At 37.0% G+C, this 21,519-nt stretch overlaps 1 protein-coding gene across 1 annotated transcript in view; it reads right to left on the bottom strand.

The window, feature by feature from the left end:
• EPHA5 (EPH receptor A5) overlaps positions 1 to 21,519 on the bottom strand; it is a 617,348-nt gene that overhangs the window by 112,470 nt on the left and 483,359 nt on the right. The window contains exon 8 of the mRNA XM_007953798.2: positions 15,909 to 16,011. Coding sequence (XP_007951989.1) covers positions 15,909 to 16,011 — 103 coding nt within the window. The remainder of the gene's footprint in view (positions 1 to 15,908; positions 16,012 to 21,519) is intronic.

Here is a 21,519-nt window from a genome sequence, read left to right as displayed (position 1 = left end):
GAGATGGATTGACACAGTGGCTGCAATGATGGGCTCAGGTATAGCAGGTATTGTGGGGCTGGTGCAGGATCGGGCAGTGTTTCGTTCTGCTGTGCATGGGGTCACTATGAGTCGGAATCGACTCGAAGGCACTTAACAACAAAAACAACAACAATTCAGCTTCTGTAATTTGCAACCAAAGACTCTAGGACAAAAACAAGTAGTGATAAGATTGGAAAGGTAGTTTGAATCATATTTTCAAGAATCTTGAATACCCAGTTTCACTACTTCAGTCATACAGTCATCAGGCATTTATGGAGAACTTGTAGTATAATCTGCAGGTTCAATATACACACATATCTACAAGGGCTATGTATAAAGTGATGAACTAAAGCTATCTCAATGGAAAAAGAACTTTTGAAGGGATATACAGCTAAACAACTTTCACATAATCAGAAACTATCATGTAGTTGTTGATATCAATGTAAGTAATTTTACAATAAATATCACTTACCAGATAGTCATCCATTAAAAGGTGGAGGGAGAATCCACTACAATCCATTGCATCTGCTATTTATTTTAGCATCAGATACCATTCATTTCAATTTATAAGCAGTATTTTATTCTTATCAGTGACTACCAGGAAAAAAAAAAAAAATACTGCCATTGAGTCATTTCTGACTCATAGCAACCCTCAATGGGTTTCTGAGGCTGTAAATCTTTACAGAAGTAGATCATCCAGTCTTCCTTCTGTGGAGCAGCTGGTGGCTTTGAACCACTGACCTCTGGTTAGCAGTCAAGTGCCGTATCCACTATACCACCTTTTGAAAAATGCCAATAGTATGATTTTTAGGAGTATAAAATTAATTCCTTTATACATAGGAATTCAGTGTTTCACTGAAATCATGTAATTGATTGATTATGCATTGTATGTACTTCAAATTAAAAACAAGAAAAAAAAATGTGTTAACATTAATATTTCCAATTCAGCCATGGGGAAGTTACAGAGTGAAGAGCAAGGGTCAAAAGTAAGAGCTGATTTCAAGCTACAGGCTTTCAATAACTAAATTATATACCAGGACTAATTATATAACTTCTTCAGTTCAGCTGCTAACAAATAGGTCAGCAGTTTGGACCACTAGCAACTTTGTGGAAAAAAGATGAGGCATTCTGCTTCTTTAAATATTTACAGCCTTGAAAACCCTATGTTGCATTTCTACTTGGTTCTATATGGCCACTATAAGTCAGAATCAATTTGATGGCAGTAGCTTTGGTTTTTGGTCAGTTTTTCAACTCAAATTTATCACTGGATGTCCAAGACACTTTTCCAGAGAGACAAAGCATAGATAAAAGATACTTTCATTCCTGGAGTTCATATTCTAATAGAGTAGGCAAACAAACACAAGTTATATGTATGTGATATGTAATTGACAGTAAGTTATGAAGGGAATAAAGCAGAGTATGGGAGAATTTGTGGAAAATACTATCAGTTGCTTATATGAAAGTTCAAGTTGAAGCTGAAGACAATTGAAACAAGTGCACAAGACCCAAAATATGACCTTGGTTATATCCCTCATGAATTTAAAGACCATCTAAATAATAGATTTGAGGCATTGAACACCAATTACTGAAAAGTAGAGGAATTGTGGGATGATATCAAGAATATCATTCATGAAGAAAGCAAAAGGTCATTAAAATGACAGGCAAGGAAGAAAAGAGCAAAATCGATGTCAGAAGAGACTGAAACTTGACCTTGAATGGAGAGTAGCAAAACTATATGGAAGAAATGACAAGACAAAAGAGCTGAACAGAAGATATCAAAGAGCAGCTCAAGCAGACAAAATCAATTACTATAATGAAATATGCGAAGATCTGGAATTAGAAAAGCAAAGGGAAGAACATGCTCAGCATTTCTCAAGCTGAAGAAAAAAATCAAATCTTGAGTTGCAATATTGAAAAATTCTATGGGCAAAATACTTAATTATGTAGGAAATATCAAAAGAAGATGGAAGGAATACATAGTCACTGTACCAAAAAGACTTGGTTGATGTTCATCCACTTTAGGAGGTGGCATATAATCAAGAAATAATGGTACTGAAGGAAGTAGTCAAAGCTGCACTGAAGGAATTTGTCATAAACAAGGGTCTGGGAATTGATGGAATACCCATTGAGATGTTTCAACAAATGGATGCTGTGCTGGAGGTACTCACTTGTCTATGCCAAGAGATATGGAAGACAGCTACCTGGCCAACTGCCTGGAAGAGATCTATATTTGTACCATTCCAAAGAAAGGTGATCCCACAGAAAGTGGAAATTATCAAACAGTATCATTGATGTCACACGAAAGTAAAAGCTTGCTGAAGATAACTCAAAAATGGTTGCAGCGGTATATTGGCAGAGAACGTCCAGAAATGCAAGCTGGATTCAGAAGAGGATGTGGAACAAGGAATATCATTGCTGATATCAGATGGATCTTGGCTGAAAACAAAGAATAATATTCAATTGTGTGGATCATAACAAATGATAGATAACCTTGAGGAGGATGTGAATTCCAGAAAACTTCATTGTGCTCATCAGGAACCCGTACATAGATCAGGAGGCTGTCATTTGAATACAACAAGGAGATACTGCATGATTTACAACCACGAAGGGAGTGCATCAGGGTTGTTATCTTTTCACTATACTTAACCAATTTGTATGCTGAACAAATAATCTGAGAAGCTGGACTATGTGAAGAAGAACATGACATTAGAATTGGAGGAAGACAAGCTGAGATATGCAGTTGAATCAACTTGGCTTGCTGAAAGTGAGGATGACTTGAAGCACTTAGGGGTGAAGATTAAAGTCTTCAGTCTTCAGTATGGATTACATCTCAACATAAAAAAAAATAAAATAAAAATCCTCACAACTGGAGCAATAAGCAGCATCACGATAAATGGAGAAAATATTTAAGTTGTAAGGCATTTAATATTACTTGGTTCCACAATCAATACCAATGGAAGCAGCAGTCAAGACATCAGACAAGGTATTTCACTGGGCAAATCAGCTGTGAAAGACCTCTTTCAAATGCTAAAGAGCAAAGATATCTCCTGAAGACTAAGGTGCACCTACCTCAAGCTATGGTGTTTTCAGTCACCTCATGTGTATGTTAGAGCTAGATAATGAACAAGGAAGACTGAAGAAGAGTTGATGGTTTTGAGTTGTGGTGTTGGCAAAGAATAGTGAAAGTCCATGGACTGCCAAAAGAATTAAAAATGTGTCCTGGAAGAAGTCCAGTCAGAGTGTTCTTTGGAAGCAAGAACGGCCAAACTTTGTCTCACTTACTTTGGTCATGTTGTCAGAAGGGATGGTTCCCTAGAGAAGGATATTATGTTAGGCTGGGTTCTCCAGAGAAGCAGTGTTCTGATTACCTAGTACTGCTCTGACAAGAATATACCACAAATGGGATGGCCTTAACAAACAGGAGTTTATTCTCTCACAGTTCAGGAAGGTTTAAGTCCAAGTTCAAAGTGCCAGGCTCTAGGGGCTGGATGAAAGCCCTTCAGCCTTGGGATCCAGCTCTGCCTCCTGCTCCCAGCCCACTGGAGCTAGAGGTCTTTCTTCACTCAGACAGTTACCGGATGCTGAGGCTGCCAAGCCCAAGGTTGACAAGTAATAAGGCACAGTCGCAATATTACCAAACCACACGGCAGGCCATTAATTCAAGTCTATTGTAAGTCCCAAGGTCAGCAGAGCATGGCAGGCTGCTGCTGAACAATGGCACAGCTACATGCAGAGTTCAAGGTGCCATAAGCTAGAGACCATTTCCAAGCCTTCTCCTTATATACAGAAAGCGTACCACGTCCCAAAGGCAGCTACTCAGCTGCTTGTGGTAGATCCCACCATAGAGTACATTGCCAGTCTCATCATTGGGAATAACTACCATCAGCTGCCCAGTCACTCAACCAAGCCCAGCCAAGTTGACACACAAAACATAACTACCATAACCAGTAAAGCTTATATATACATATATATATATATACAGAGAGAGAGAGAGAGAGAGAGAGAGAGAGATCTTAGGAAAATGGCTCACACACTTATAGATGCTGGCAAGTCCCAATTTTTGGATCAAATGTCAAGCTGGAGGCTTTTCCCAACTCATTCAGCTGCAGGTGCTGATGAGCTCAAGGTTGGCACACAGTATACTGTCTATTTACTCCAAAGAATGGTGAATCCAAGATCATCAGACTGAATGGTGGATTGTTCACTCATGGACATTTGTAGGCAGCACAACAGGATACCAATCTACAGAAGAGTGTCTCTTTTCCAAGGATGTCCATAAATATATTGGAAGCAGGCCACACCCCAAGGGAAACTCCCTTTCAACAGATTGGCTACTCAAAACATATACATCTGATCTCAACATGGGAATAACCCACATCACAACTGTTTAAACCACTCAGAAACATGGTCCAGCCAAGTTGACACACAACTCCAACTATCACAGATATCATGCTTGGTAAAGTGGAAGGTCAGTGAAGAAAGGGAAGGCCCTCAATTAGATGAATTGACTCAGTGGCTGCAATGATGGGCTCAGGTTTAGCAAGGATTCTGAGGCTGGCACAGGACTGAGCAATGTTTCATTCTGTTGTACATAGGGTCACTATGAGTTGTACTCCACTCAATGACACCTAACAACTACATGGGAGATCTGATATGCAGAGGAAGAAACTGTAGGTTATAATTTTAATAAGCCCAATTGAAAGGATGAGCTTTAAGAAAGACTTCGAAAAATTAAGCATGCAGCCATGAGGTTCTCTGAAGGGAGTCAAGAAACAGGAAGAGTCAATGAAAAAGCCTTAAGTCAAGATCATTCTTACAATGTTCCTTTAAGTGGAAGGTGTGGAGTTTACTTGCTGAAAGTAAATTGGTCTTAGTTTCATTCCAGAGAGCCAGTGGTCAATGGGTAGGGGTTTACTAGATCAAGAGTAAGCACATGTTGAGTAAGTTTCAGGAGAGACAACACAATCAATTATTGTCACATAGGGAGGCTGGTAATAGCCCTGAGCCCTAAGACTCAGACAAGCTTCCTAGTTGGTGACCATGTGCAGGTGAGGCAATGAATACTTCTTTAGGACATGGTCGCTCGATGCTGTGAATGAACACAGATCCCATCTTATGTGATTCTTTGGTTGTAATAAATTTGTAGCCAAAAGTATGATATGTTGTTGTTGTTGTTGTTATGTGCTGTCCAGTCAAACCCTACTCATAGTGACCCCTCCTTGGGTTTCTGAGGCAGTATCACTACGGAAGTAGGATTGCCCAACCTTCCTTCCGAGGAGTGGCTGGTGGGTTTGAACCGCCAGCCGTCTGGTTAGCAGACAAGTGTCTCAGCCGCTATGCTACCAGAGCTCCCAAAGTATGATATACTCTATGCAAAATTCTGTGAATTATTCCAGTGAATCAACAAACCTAATGAGGAAATGAAGGAGTTATGGTGGTGCAGTGGTTAGAACATTTGGCTGCTAACCAGTCAGCAGTTCAAACCCACCAGCCATTACACAGGGAAAAAATGAAGCAGTCTGTTTCTGAAAAGATATATAGCCTTGTAAATCCTATGGCACCAGTTCTACTCTGTCCAACAGGATTACTCTTGAGTCAAAATCAGCTCGATGGCCATTGGTTTTAGTTTATAATGGGGCAATGAAACCCTGAAAGGGTGGGTATCTGCCCATTTGGCAGTCTGAAAGAATGAAGGATGGTGGTTCTGACCTACTCTGGGTAGTCTTTTTTTTTTTTTTTTTTTAAAGGCTATGTAGTTAATTCCAATTCATAGTGACCCCATGTGTTATAGAAAGAATGGCCCCATTGTTTTATATCAGCTTTAATTTTATTGAAGTATTTTGCCAACCTTTTTGTGCAGAGCCTCTAGGTGGGTTCAAATTGCCAATATTTAGGTTAGCAGCGGATCACAAACAACTTATATCACCCAAGACCTTGCTGGATGGTTTGGGTCCCTGAAAAGGAGCCTTAATGGTGCAATTGTTAAGCACACACCTGCTGATAGTTCAATAGTTCAAACCTCTCAGCCACTCTGCAGAAGAAAAGACATGGTGATTTGCTCCCATAAATATTAGTCTACAGGGCAATTCTACTATATTCTACAGGGTCACTGTGAGTTGGAATTGACTCTATATCACACATCAACAGTGTCTGAGAAATGTAGAACTGACAGCTGAATGACGATATCTGTCTAATATGTGAGCATTGATACAACTCTGGATGACTCAAGCTAATGAAAGTGTGTTGTATGAGTACTTTCTGGTGAAGGTGAAGTGGCAATTTATGTTAATTTTGATATATTGCATGCTAAAAATGAAGGAGGCTTGAAGCACTTACTGATGAAGATCAAAACTACTGCCTTCAGTATGGATTACACCACAACATAAAGAAAACAGAAGTCTTCACAATTGGACCAATAAGAAGTATCATGATAAATGGAGAAAATTTTGAAGTTCTTAAGGATTTCATTTCACTTATCCACGAACAATCCCCATGGAAACAGCAATCAATAAATCAAATGACATATTGCAATAGGCAAATCTTCTTCAAAAGACTTCTATAAAGTGTTAGAGCAAAGAAGTCATTTTGAAGACTAAGGTGCAACTGACACAAGCCTTGGTATTTCAGTAGCATCATATGCATGTGAAAGCTGGATAATAAGTAAGGGAGACCAAAGAAGAACTGATGCATTTGAACTATGATGTTGGCAAAGAATATTCAAAATATCATGGACTGCTGGAGGGATGAACAAATCTGTCTTGAAAGAAGTGCAGCCAGAATGCTTAGAAGTGAGAATGGCCAGGCTTCATCTCATCTACTTTGGTCATGTTATCAGAAGGGACCAGTCCCTGAGGAGGATGTCATGCTTTTTAGAGTGGAGGGTCCGTGAAAAAGAGAAGACCCTTAGTGAGATGGAATGACACAGTGGCTGCAATCATGGGCTCCATCATAGCAGCAATTGTGAGGACAGTGCAAGACTGGGCAGTGTTTTGTTCTGTTGTACCTGGGGTTGTTATGAATTGCAGCTGACTCCATGGCACTTACAAATAACAGCAACAGCATTCATCGTATTTTACTCTTCGTGGACAAGTTATTTGATGCTTGCATTATATATATACTTTTATCTAAAAGCTAATGATATGATAATTAGAAGATTTTTTCTAACTCAAGGCAATAAATTTACTAATTTTGCATAAAGTGAGAAAATGTTACTTACCTTATTGTTCCTAGAGTGTTCTGAATTAGCATAATAAACAATTGTCCAGTAAAGGATACACTAAATGAAGAAACGTGATGGCAAAATCTAATACAATATTGAGAAATCATGCTTGAGTATCTGAAAACGGGATCCCTGGTAGCATAGTGGTTAAGCACTTGGTTGCTAATCTAAAAGTTAGCAATGTGAATCCACCAGCTGCTGTGCAGGAGAAAGATGTGGCAGTCTATTTCTGTGATGTTGTACAGCCTTGGAAAACCGATTGGGAAGTTCTGTTATGTCCTAAAGGGTCACTATGTGTTGGAATTCGTAAGATGTCAATGAGTTTACTAGATAACAACCCATTTTAGGAATGGTCTATGGATACTATATATCATGTTTTCCTCTCTCCTCTGTGAAAAAACATGATTGATAAACACATAAAATAATAACATATTTAGAAGACCCTCTCACTTTGATGTTATTCTTTTATGACTTTTATTCCCTTGATCATGATACTGCAAACCAGATATTTAATCTATATATATTTAAATTGAAAATAATTTCATATAATTGTGGTGATATAGAAAAATTAATATAATTTTGATATATTGCAAAATATAAAAATTGAGTGTATATAATATTCACAGATAATTCATATTTTTATTTGGAACCTGGAACATATGATCACAGATTATATCAACTTAAATACTATGAGGTCCAACCACAGGATTTGAACATTATCAGGACAAACAAGGGTAGACCTATTGGCTAGAAAATAGTTAACTATTTTTAACAGGAATTAAGTCACCTCTCAAAGAAAATTTATCATCTCAGGAACACCACAGTATGAAAGTCACATTATGAATACCTTAAAATCATATCTAAGGCCAAGCAGCATGAGATAATCATTTTGTCTCTTCAGATTTTTTTTTAATTTTTGTTCAAATTTCAAAGCTGAAAAAAAACTTTTCCTTTTTTTGTGCATGTTTATATACAAGGGCATTTGCATGCATGTTTGACAGTGTATTGTAATATGCAGTGTTTTTTTTTTTAATCTCTTAGTATACATGTGGAATTAATTTAAACTAAAATTAATGCTCTAAAACTTTCCTAAAATTTAATTATGTTCATAAGCACATAAATGAGGAATCTGAAATAGAGTATTAAAAATTACTCTTTAACTTCATAAGGTCTATATTTAGAAATATTCTAAGAAAAATATAGTTTCTACACAGTGAAATATGAGATTACTTTCATTTTCTCTAACTTATTAAATTATATTAATTTAAATTTTGAAATATACTAAATAGTGTTCAAAAATGTTATTAATTATTTAGTGATGCTGTAACAGAAATACCCCAAGTGGATAGCTTTAAGAAACAGTAATCTATTTTCTCACAGTTTAGGAGACTAGAAGCCTGAATTCATGGTGCCAGGTCTAGGGGAAGGTTTTCTTTCTCTGTTGATTCTGGGAGAAGGTCCTTGTCTTTGCCATGTTTTTCCTAGTTCCTTGGAGATCTCCCTATGGCTTGGCATCAATCTCCCCCCATCTCTGTTTCTCTCACTTGAAGATTCTTTTATCTCTCAAAAGAGATTGATTCAATGCACTGTACATTGATGCTGTGTTATTAACACAAGGACAACTCATTCCCAAATGGAATTATAACTACAGGCATAGAGTTTAGGAAATACAACACATATTTTTGAGGGAAGTAATTCAAGTCATAACATTCCACCCTTTGACACCCAAAAACTCACGCCCTTGAAACCTGAAAAACATGTTCATGTCTTCACATCATCCTGTTGTTGTTGTTGTTATGTGCCCTTGAGTCAGACCCAACTCATAGCGACCCCTCCTTGGGTTTCCGAGGCAGTATCACTACGGAAGTAGATTGCCCATCTTCCTTCCGTTAGAAGTCTTAAATCAAGACCAACTCCAAAATTTCATCTTTTGAATAATCTAAATAAAAAATGGACGAGACTTAAGCATATTTTATCCTGGAGCAAAATCCCTTTTCATCTGTGAGCCTGTGAAGTCTAGACTATAAGCTACCTGTTTCCAAAGTTCAATGGTAGAAGAAGCATAAGGTAGATATTTCCATTACAAATGGGAGAAATTAGAAGAAAAGAAAGGATGGCAACAAACAAGTCCAGCCTCAGCAGAACAAACATCAGCTCTCAAGCCTGGAAAATAGTTCTCTGCTCTGTGAGACCATGTAGGGAATGGTCTTGCCTCCAGACCCTGAGTGTTGGTCACATTCTATGAATTCTAGAGGAGGCCCTGGATACTGGGCTTCAGGTTTGCCTTCCAGATCCATTGCGATAGCAACTCTGCTCCCTCAGCTTCACTCTTCTAGTTCATCTGACTGACAACACCACCACCTCTGTCCCATCCTGTCCTGTTCTTCTGTCCCTTGCACATGGCAGACCTGCACCCTCAGGTTTGGGTGTTGGCCTGGTCTTCCAACACTTTAATTGAAGCTCCACACTTCAGAATGAATTGGCAGAGATTCACCTCTTTGCAACCTAGGATATTGTGGCTCCCGGATTTAAGATCTAGGAAATCATATACCTATCCTTTGATAATGAAAAGGCTTTGCTTCCCATGCTCCTTCTAACGGTTCCACTGATCTCCAAGCTGCTTGATAGATGGTCCTTTTCTTTTCTTAGAAGACAAAACATGTAGTCCCTTCAGTCTGTTTCCTCCCTGTAGAATTCTAAGAGTCAGACAAAGTTCTTGCTTTTAGTTCTTTCTCTGTCCAGACTAAGCCAATGGGTTTACTGCTGTGGTAGTTAGGTCCATCAGTCACAAGGTTAATCTCTTTAACAAAAGCCTGTGTAGCCACATCCTTCCGGAACATTCTAGGACACATATATTTAGTTTGTGCAACAGAATTTTCCTCATCTTCAAGTTTCTTTTCATTTTGCCCAGTTAATTTTTAAGTCCATGTCTTTCCTCTCACATTTTACTATTATAAGTGGCAAGAAAAAAGTCATATAGCTCCTTTAAGATCTTGCTTAGAAATCTCCTCAGTCAGCTATCCAAATTCATCACTTACAAGTTTTACTTTCCACCAAAAATTTGAATTTAATAATTTAAATAAGTTCTTTGCCACTGCGTAAAAGGCATCACCCTTCTTTCATTGTCCAGTCACAAGTTCATCATTTTCTTTTAAAGCTTCACCAGAAGCATATTTAACATCCACCTTTCTAGGAACATTCTGTTACCTACACAAACTTTTTGTATGTCTCTTCACTTCCTTTTGAGGACTCACCAGAATTGCCTTTGATGTTTATAATTCTACCAATAGTCTCTTCGAGGCAATCTAAGCTTTTAACAATTGTTGCTGCTGTTGTTATGTGTCATCTAGTCAGACCTGACTCATAGCGACCCCTCCTTGGGTTTCTGAGTCCGTATCACTACAGAAGTAGATTGCCTCATCTTCCTTCCAAGGAGTGGCTGGTGGGTTTGAACTGCCAGCCTTCTGGTTAGTAGTCAAGTGCCTTAGGCACTATGCTACCAGAGCTCCTGCTTTTAATAGGCACTTTAAAACTCTTTTAGTCTCTACTCATTAGCCAACTCCTAAACTGCTTCCACATTTTACTTAACTGTTAGAGCAACATACCACTCTTTTCAATACCAAGTTCTTAGTTATCTAGTGCTGCTATAACAGAAAAACAACAGTGGATGACTAAGCAAACAGAAATGTATTTTCTCACAGTTTAAGAGGCCAGAAGTACAAATTCAGGGTGCTGACTCTAGAGGAAGGCTTTCTGTCTTTGTTAGATCTTGAGGAAGATTGTTGTCTCTTCAGCTTGTTTCCTGGATCTTTGGAGATCTGAACATGGCTTGACAACAATATTCTCTATCTCTACTTCATCTGACCTTATTTAATTTCTTTTATTCTCAAAAAGGATTACTCAGACACACTCTACAATAATCCTGTGTTATTAACAGAAGAAATCAACCCATTCCCAAACAGATTTAGTTTGTTGCTCTTGTTAGGTGCCATTGAGTCATTTCTGACTCATAGCAACCCCATGCACAGCAGAGCGAAACACTGCCCGATCACGCGCCAGCTCCGTGATCCCTGCTATACTTGAGCCCATCATCGCAGCCACCGTGTCAATCCATCTCGTTGAAGGCCTCCCCCTCTTTCGTCGACCCTCCACCCTACTTCTCCAGGGAATGGTCCCTTCTGACAACATGACCAAAATAGGTGAGACGAAGTCTGGCCATTAAAAAACAGATGTAGCGGTTAGGAATTACAACACATATTTGGGAGGAGGGCATAATTCAATCCATAACAATAATCAACTTTCAGAATTCAGAATTTAAATGTTGGAAAATCAGGGCACGGAAGATAAAAAAAAAAATCATTTTAAAACTATCAATTATCATCTTTAAAGGAAAGAAAAAGAACAAACACAAAGGACACAATAAATGACATTCAAGCATATAATTGGGAGAATGTGGAGATAATAATCCTTGGACAAAGATTGGTTGATACAACAATTTATATTTACAAAATAATATACATATATGAGATAAAACAGATTAGCATATAATGTGAAATTTATCAATGCTGTTAACGAGAAAAAAAGATTTAAAATAATTATAATATGCCATTCATATCAGGATGGCATATTATAATTTGCTATCTATATTTATATCTTAAATTTATATCTATCCTAGGATAATTTTTCAGTTTGCTAAGGACATATCAGTTGTTTTGTAGTTTCACTAAAAATCAATTAAAAATTAACAGGAAAGAAAACAGTAAAAAGTATATAAATCCTGCTGAAAATGTCATAGGGTTATTTAGCACTTTTAAAAGGGAGGATCATGAAAATTCTAGAATGGAGAAAAAAGATTAAATATTATATGATCCTTTGCCATTTTCCAGAAGGATGATTGGGCAATCTACTTCTGTAGTAACACTGCCTTGGAAATCCAAGGAGAGGTCGCTATGAGTCAGATCCTACTCAATTGCAGTGAGTTTGATTTTGTTTGGTGGCCATTTTTAATAGGACTTTTACATTCACGATGGATATTTACAAATAAGTAAATAGGAAGATTCCAAAGTAGTTTCTGCATAATCAATTTAAACTAAACTAAAAGGATTAGAAAGTCTCAATATCTGATATATTTTTCATCCTCCAGTATGTTTCAGAATAATAAAGCATCTGTTTTTCATATGAAAAAGCTGAGTCCCATAGTATTCAGTGTGCTCTAATATGTGATCAGGTTTTCCAGGTTCTTAATAAAATATGAACTGTCTGTGAATGTTACAGACACTCAATATTGATATTTTTGCAACATAACAAGATAATATTAATCTTTCTATATCACTATTGTATCAAATTATTTTCAATTCAAATATATATTACATAGGAGTAACTATCTGATTTACAGTATCATGATCAAGGGGATAAAGGTCATAAGAGAAAAAAAGTTAAAAATAAGCCAAAACCAAAACCAAAATCAATCTCACTGCTGTCCAGTCAGGTCCAACTCATAGTGATGCCTCCTAGGGTTTCCGAAGCAGTATCACTACGAAAGTAGATTGCTCAACCATGCTTCTGGGGAGTGGCTGGTGGACTTGAACCACCAGCCTTCTGGTTAGCAGTTAAATGCCTTGGACACTACAACACCAGAGCTCCCTAAAAGTGAGAGAGTAATGTAATTATCATTATATTATTTTATGTGTTTATTAATCATATATTGTCACAGAGATAATGGAAAAACATTACATATAATCTCATTTGACCATTCCTAGGACATATTGTTTTCAGGTGCTTAATCATAATTTCCCAACATTGTATAGGTTTTATGCTCATATTACTTCATTGAGTTTATCATTTAGTTGACAGTTGTTTATTGTGTTAATTCAGAATACTCTAGGAACAACAAAGTGAGTAAAATTTTCTTAGTTCATATACAAATTATTAAGTTTATTGCTTTGACAGAAGCAGAAAAAGTTTTCCAGGGATCATATCATTTAACTTTTAAATAGGTATATAATAAAAACATCAAATAACTTGTCCATGAAGAGTAAAATACAATGGATATTGAACACCTTTCAAAACTAAATCAAATGCCTTTAGGAATTCAACAAAATAAATTAATGAAAAATTTCATGCAAAAATTGTTCATAGAATATTTAAGGTCCAGATTGTTTCTTATTGAAATTTGTTACCTTTTCAATCACAAACTCCTAAACTCAACATTTTAAGCTGGGTCATTAAATTAATTTGTATTTCAAAACATTTGAATATGAATAAGCAATTCACTAATTAAAAAGGTGTTGCTATTATTCAAGTAAAGCACATTTATAAAAAAATACATTAAAAATTATTTTATCAAGTTATGAGTGTAGTTACTTGAAAAATTAAGTTTGTCTTGGGTTTAGCTAATCTTCCAGTATGATTGAGAAATTATCTAAAATTAAGTTGTATTTTGTACAGTAAAGTCAGCTACATGTGGAATCCATGATGTGTATGTATGTGTGTGATTGTTAAAGCTATACTACCTTTTATTTACCAAATAATAGGTAAACTGAAAACTTCTCTCAAACATTGTTTAATGTTAATGTTATAGATGTATGGAATGTGTAATAGTCTATTATATTTTTATGTTAGAATGGAAATTTCTAGAGAAAAGGGGCTCAAAAACATAAGTAAGTTAGAATATTTATTCAAATATTATCAATTAATGATGTTATTAATACTTCAGTTAAATGAGTGTAGTATGTTATGTTTACAATAAAGTACTTCTTATAATTCACGGATTTTTACTAAACACTGAAACATGCAAATTCATTGGCTTCTAGGCTTCCCTCTTCTCTCTATTTTTATTCATTTCTCTTAAATGTGGAGACACCAAAGAATTTCTTATGATGCTCATATACACATACATAAGTAATATTTATTGGATTTATTCAAAAGGAATAAGCCAATTCATATTCTGGTCAAAAGTAAATAATGATAGTAACATAAAAACTCTGCAAATGAGTCATAGTTATCTAAACTTTTGTAAGACAAATTATTGCATGGTGGTTTCCTTGTTACTTACAACTAAGTTACTGTAATTCTCTTACTTGGTTAAAATCTGAGTAGAATTTTTATGATAAAACTTGGGCAAATTTCTTATATAGGTAGGCATCTAGGTAGGTATTCTCACCAGGTGAGTTTAGAGAGTAGAGGTTAGTGGAACAATAGATAGCCAGAGGGGGTTTTGTATTATTTTCCCTCAAAGAAACATAAACTGCCTTAAAACTAGAAATTCCATAAATGCATAATTGCTATTCTTGTATTAAAAGTGATTACTATCTATAATCTTAAGGAACCAGTACTCACTTTTACACTAACAAGAACTAGCAGAAATGAATTTTCATATATAAAGAGAAAGGGTGTTCAAATGGAGTAACAGTGTTTTATGAAATAAACTCTTATAAAGGCAATTTAAGGTTGGAGTTATAATTCTTTTCAGAATGTAGCATAGTGGCTAAGGCACTTGACTGCTAACCAGAAGGCTGGCGGTTCAAACCCACCAGCCACTCCTCGGAAGGAAGGTTGGGCAATCCTACTTCCGTAGTGATACTGCCTCGGAAACCCAAGGAGGGGTCGCTATGAGTCAGGGCTGACTCGACGGCACATAACAACAACAACAACAGTATGAAGTACACTGAAAAGTCCCTAGTTCTGTATTTCTGAGTTGAAAAGGTACTGAAGAGTCAAAAGTAAATGGGTATGGCAGTAAAAAATCAATATGAGTATTAATTTTCTGACTTCTTTTAACCTCACAGTACATTTTAACCTTTTGTGCAGTTTTAAATCTTTCAGTGAAGATTTTTATAAAATTTTCTGCAATGATCTAATATCAAAATCTTTCTAAATGGATATATTTCATTACAGTAGATGCCTTCTAACAATAGCTTATTTGTAAAATGAAAATATGTTCAATTACCAAGTTTATTGTAAGTTGAATATACTCAGTCAAATGTCATAAAATGACTTCTACCAAAATCTCTTATTGAGGCTCTACCACTTCCATTTTTATTTCAAATGAAAAATGTAGATGAATAATAAATAGATTAATATAACTATTAGTATGAAGATCACTTTAAATACAGACACACCATCATTGATGTGTTCAGGTTGAAATCATTCAGAAGCTGAAAATCAAAGCAGTCATTAATAACAATGGCTGTTTTTTTCCTAAAATTCTTATTTGATAGAATTTCTGCTTTATGTCCTCAGACAGTTAGAATAGAATATTGGCTGAGTAGAATTCTCAATCCTATTCCTATAAATGTAGTAAAAGTAGACATAGATTTTCCAATAGAGTAAAATTGAGCAGGCAAGTATACATGTGTTTGAGAGGAAAACAAAATCAAGATTTAAAAAAAAAAAAAAACTGTATCAGAAAAAGAGATATGATCATTAATGACAGAATAAACAGTGATAAGTCAACACTACTCTTTGAAAAGAATATACCTGGAAAAAAAAATTATATGCTTAGAACTTAGCACTAATATGGACAAGGTAAGGTAATGCATCCATACTTGAGGTTATTCACTGACATGTTGCTTGCTGTATTTGTTTTGGGATGTACTCACCAAATATTCAGCTCAAGGAAAGGAAGAGATCAGCTACAAAAGACTGGAATCACAGTTTCCTCTCTTACCTTCCACTGAGGAGAAAGCCGATAACCACTGCCAACAAAATGACTCCCACCGTCACAGATACCACAATTATAGGAATCTGGCTCTCATCGCTGGATGCTGCAACTGCTGATAGGAGACATAGGAATGGATCTTGTGGTTAAAATGATCATATGCATTCAAAATAAGAGCTACTTAATACTTGGTAATTATTTCACGGTGTAAGCAATTGTCCCACACTTGGTTGAGATTTGCTCTGAAATATTTTCTCAAAAGTAGGCATCGTTAGGAGAAAATGTTTACTCTTCAAATAAAATTCAGAAGCTTCAGTAAGTCACTGATTATTTCCCTGTCATCATAAAAAATGAATGCATACTGTTTTCATAGTATTTATCTTGAGATTTAGGTTTGCTAGGTAAAATGCTTTACTTCAAATACCTTAATCTAAATAGGAGAGGCTAAGTATGTGAGATTTGATATTTGTGGAGTACACATGCTGCTATGCTAGAGAAGAAAATCTAGTTAACTCAGAAAAGATCTTCCTCACCCTACTAGCAGAGGGCAAAGTCTAAAATGTTGTAACTATGGCCTCATTGACTGACACTTAATATAAAACACTGTTCCTCATATAAAAAGTATCTATTTTCTGGAGGACATTTTCTATAATAAAGATACTTAATTTCAAACAATAACATAATCATTAAATATACTTTATAAATAAAATCACTTAGAAAAATATCCAGTCATACATTTGCAACTTTGAGAAGTCTGAGATAAAACTGGATTCACTTGTATCATCTGCTCAAGAAACACATGGGCATAGATGAACTATATTTTAAAAATACAAATACCATAATAAAGTATACTTGCAAACTTCATGTATAATTTCCATGGGCATAGTTTTAGACAGTTTAACCTAAACAGGCAAGGAATGTTTAGTCTAGAGTTGAGAGAAATTCCTCATTAAAATAACAATGCTATAGTATAAAATACAGTTTATGAATATTCTTAAGAATTTATCACTAACAAACCTAGCACGTTTACTGTATAATTATATAATGCTGATATGTTTAGAATAGCAGTGTTGTTGTTGTTGTTATGTGCCATCAAGTCGGCCCCGATTCATAGCGACCCCTCCTTGGGTTTCTGAGGCAGTATCACTGTAGAAGTAGATTGCCCAACCTTCCTTCCGAAGAGTGGCTGGTGGATTTGAACTGCCAGCCTTCTGGTTAGCAGTCAAGTGGCTTAGGCACTATGCTACCAGAGCTCCTAGAATAGCAGTAGTCATCCCCATGATCTCAAATTTCAATCAATTGAACTAATCATTACAACCATATTTTCCATGTTTCATATTTTTTTTATAATAACTTACCAGATCATGGGCCATAAATAATTTTTTTTCCTACAAACATGTCTTCCTTTTCTAGTCACCTTGATCTTGGTTCTTTCTAACCAAAATTGATTTACTATCTGACTACTTTCTTACAGTATGTTTGTATTTTCAAACACTTGAGGTCAATCCTATTATTACTATCTTCTGATTTATGGAGCCCACTGTTACCCTGGCTCCATAGAGCCAGGAAAGGGAGGGAACAGGAGTGGCCTCGGGGACCTCAGGAGCAGCAGGATATCCAGGTCAAAAAGGGCAGGAGGCAAGGCTAGGTCTCAAGCCCACTAGATCCAGGAAAGGGAGGGACCAGGAGCAGTCAGGGACAACAGAATAGCAGGTTTCAGGTAGGAATTAGGTAAGAAGAGAATGCAGAGATTTCCAACAGCTAAGAGAGACAAACTTGTCCTTCATTTTGTCATCCTGTGAGGCTTGTACATTGCTGTGAGGCTTGAGGCTGTGCCACTTGTGTTTCAGATGCCAACAGAGCTGAACATGGTGCACAGGTTTCAACACAGCTTACAGACTAAGATAGACTAGGAAGAAGAAGGACACCATCCACTTCTCAAAAATTGGCCAGGGAAAATCTTATGAATAGCAGAGAAATTATCTGATACATTACTGGGCAACTTTATGAATAGCTTGGAAACATTGTCTGACACAGTGCAAGAAGACTAGCCCCTTGGGTTGGAAAGCACTCAAAATAAGACTGGGAAAAAGCTGCCTCATTTGAGTAGAACCAACCTTAATGATATGGATAAAATAAGTCTTGCGTGACCTCCATGTGCTGACGTGACACGACTCAAATTGAGGAAAAACAGCTGGAAACATCCACTAATAATTGGAACATGGAATGTACGAAATATGAATCTAGGAAAATTAGAAGTTGTAAAAAAATGAAATGGAACGCATAAAGATCGATATCCTAGGCATTAGTGAGTTGAAATGGACCTCTTCTGGCAATTTTGAATCAGACAACCATATGATCTACTATGCTGGGAATGACAAATTTAATAGGAATGGTGTGGCATTCATCATCACAAAACATGTTTCAAGATCAGTCCTGAAGTACAATGCTGTCAGTGATAGGGTAATATACATATGTCTACAAGGAAGACCAGTTAATGTAACTATTATTCAAATTTATGCACCAACCAACAAAGTCAATGATCTGGAAATTAAAGATTTTTATCAACTTTTGCAGTCTGAAATTGACCAAACATGCAATCAAGATGTGTTGCATATCACTGCAGATTGGAATACAAAAGTTGGAAACAAAGAACCACAGGTATTTGGAAAATTCGGTCTTTATGACAGAAATAACTCTGAAGATCATGTGAAAGAATATTGCAAGAACAACAACTTATTCATTGCAAATACTTTTTTTCAACAACACAAATATGGACTTCACCAGACGGAGTACACAGGAATCAGATTGACTACATCTGTGGCAAGAGGTGATGGAAAAGCTCAATATCTTCAGCCAAAACCAAGGTAGGAGCTGATTGTGGAACAGACCATCAACTACTCATATGTAAGTTCAATGTGAAGTTGAAGACAATTAAAGCAAGTCCACGAGAGCCAAAATATGATACAGAATAAATCCCTCCTGAATTTAGAGACCATCTAAAGAATAGATTTGATGCATTGAACACCAGTGACCTAAAACCAGAAGAATTGTGAGATGACATCAAGAGCATCATCCCTGAAGAAAGCAAGGGGTCATTAAAAAGACAAGAAAGAAAGAAAATACCAAAATGGAGGTTAGAAGAGACCTGAAACTTGCCCTTGAGAGAAGATTAGCTAAAGCAAATGGAAGAAATGATAAGATAAAAGAGATGAACAGAAGATTTCAAAGAGCAGCTCCAGCAGACAAAGCCAATTACTCTAATGAAATGTGCAAAGACCTGGAGTTAGAAAACCAAAAGGGAAGAATCATGCTCAGAATTTCTCAAGCTGAAAGAATTGAGGAAAAACCTTTTAGCCTCAATTTGCAATATTGAAAGATTGTAAGGACAAAATATTGAATGAGCATCAAAAAAAGATGGAAGGAATACACAGAGTCACTGTATCAAAAAGAACTGGTCAATATTCATCCATTTCAGGAGGTGGCATACATTCGAATACCAGTGGTATGAGGGAACAGGTCAAAGCTCTGTTGAGGGAATTGGCGAGGAACAAGGTTCCAGGGATTGACAGAATACATATTGAGATGTTCAACATACGGATGCCCCGCTGGAGGCAATCACTCAGTTATGCCAAGAGATTTGGAAAAGAGCTACCTGGCCAACTGACTGGAAGAGATCCATATTTGTAACCATTCCAAAGAAGGGTGATCCCACAGGATGTGAAAATTATCAAACAATATCACTAATATCACACACAATTAAAATCTTACTGAAGAAAATTAAAAATGGTCACAGCGGTATATTGACAGAACTTCCAGAGGTGTAGGCTGGATTCAGAAGAGGATGTGGAATGAGGGATATCACTGCTGATGTCAGATGTATCTTGGCTCAAAGTAAAGAATACCAGAAAGATGTAATAGTTGTGTTTTATTGACTATGCAAAAGCATTTGATTGTGTGGATCATAACAAATTGTGGATAACATTGTGAAGAATGGGAATTCTAGAACACTTAATTGTACATATGAGGAAACTGTACATAGACCAGGAGGCTGTTGTTCAAACAGAAATATGGAACAATGCATGGTTTAAAATCAAGAAGGTAATATGTCAGGGTTGTATCCTTTCATCATGCTTGTTCAATGTATATGATGAGCAAATAATCCAAGAAGCTGGACTATATAAAGAAGAATGTGGCATCAGGATTGGAGGAACAATCATTAACATCATGCAATACACTGACGATACAACTTTGCTTGCTGAAAGTGAGGATGACTTGAAGTACTTACTGATGAAGATAGAAGAATACAGTTTGCAATATGGATTACCAAATATAAAGAAAACAAAAATCCTCACAACTGGACCTATAAGCATGTGGTAGTTAAGTTTGTATGTCAACTTGGCTGGGCATGGTTGAGTGTTTGGGCAGCTGGTGGTAGTTATTCCCCATAATGAGACTGGCAATCAGCTCCATAGTGGGATCTACCATAAGCAGTTGAGTAGCCGCTTTAGGGATGTGGTCTGCTTCCTGTATATAAGCATTATCTTTGGGAATGATCTCTAGCTTATGGCATGCTTGGACCCTGCATGTAGCTGTGTCGTTCAGGAGGCTGCCATGCTCTGCCAACCTGGGGCCTGCAACAATGAACTTGAGTTAATGGCGTGCCATGTGGTTTGGTAACAGCGGGACTGTGCCTTTTTACTTGTCAACCTTGGGCTTGGCAGGCTCAGCAGCCAGCATCTGTCTGAGTGAAGAAAAGCCTCTAGCTTCAGTGGGCTGGAAGATGGAGGCAAAGCTGATGCCCAAGGCTGAGGGGTGTTTACCTAGCCTGTAGAGCCTGGCACTCTGAACTTGGACTTAAAGCCTATAATCTGTAAGAATAAACTCCTGTTTGTTAAGGCCATCCTATTTGTGGTATATTTCTTGTCAGAGAGGCACTAGGTAACCAGCACAAAGCAGCATCACAATAAATGGAGGAAAGATTGAGGTTGTCAAAGATTTCACATTGCTTGGTTCCACAATCAATGCCAATGAGAGAAGGACTCAGGACATCAGACCACATATAGTACTGGGAAAATCGGCTGCAAAGGACCTCTTTCATATGCTGAAGAGCAAAGGTGTCCCCTTGAGGACTAAGGTGCACCTGACACAAGCCATTGTATTTTCAGTAGCCTCATATGCATGTGAGAGCTGGACAATGAATAAGGAAGACCGAAGAAGAGTTGATGCTTTTAAGCTGTGGTGTTGGTGAAGATTGCTGAAAGGACTGCTAAAAGAACTAACAGGTCTGTCCTAGAGAAAGTGCAACCAGAATGCTCCTTGGAGGTGAGAATGGCCAGACTTCCTCTCACATACTTTGTTCATGTTGCAGAAGGGACCATTCCCTGGAGAAGGATGTCAGCTTGGTAAAGTGGAGGGTCAACGAAAGAGAAGAAGGCCATCAACAAGTTGGATTGAAGTGGTGACAGTGGTGATGGGCTCACGTGTACCAAGAATTGTGGAGCTGAGGCGGGGCAAGATGGTGGACTAGGCAGAAGGATTGCACAGACCCTCTTCAACAAAGAAAAGGGAAACCAATTAACACAGACACAGAAGATAATCTTGGACCCCTGAGCCTTGA

This window comes from Orycteropus afer, unplaced genomic scaffold, assembly GCF_000298275.1.
Source record: "Orycteropus afer afer isolate SDZICR_OR568_19922 unplaced genomic scaffold, OryAfe1.0 scaffold00414, whole genome shotgun sequence".
In the NCBI taxonomy this organism is placed as follows: Eukaryota; Metazoa; Chordata; class Mammalia; order Tubulidentata; family Orycteropodidae; genus Orycteropus; species Orycteropus afer.
The sequence above is the reverse complement of the archived record's forward strand: the minus strand, read 5'-3'. Positions and strand labels throughout refer to the sequence as shown.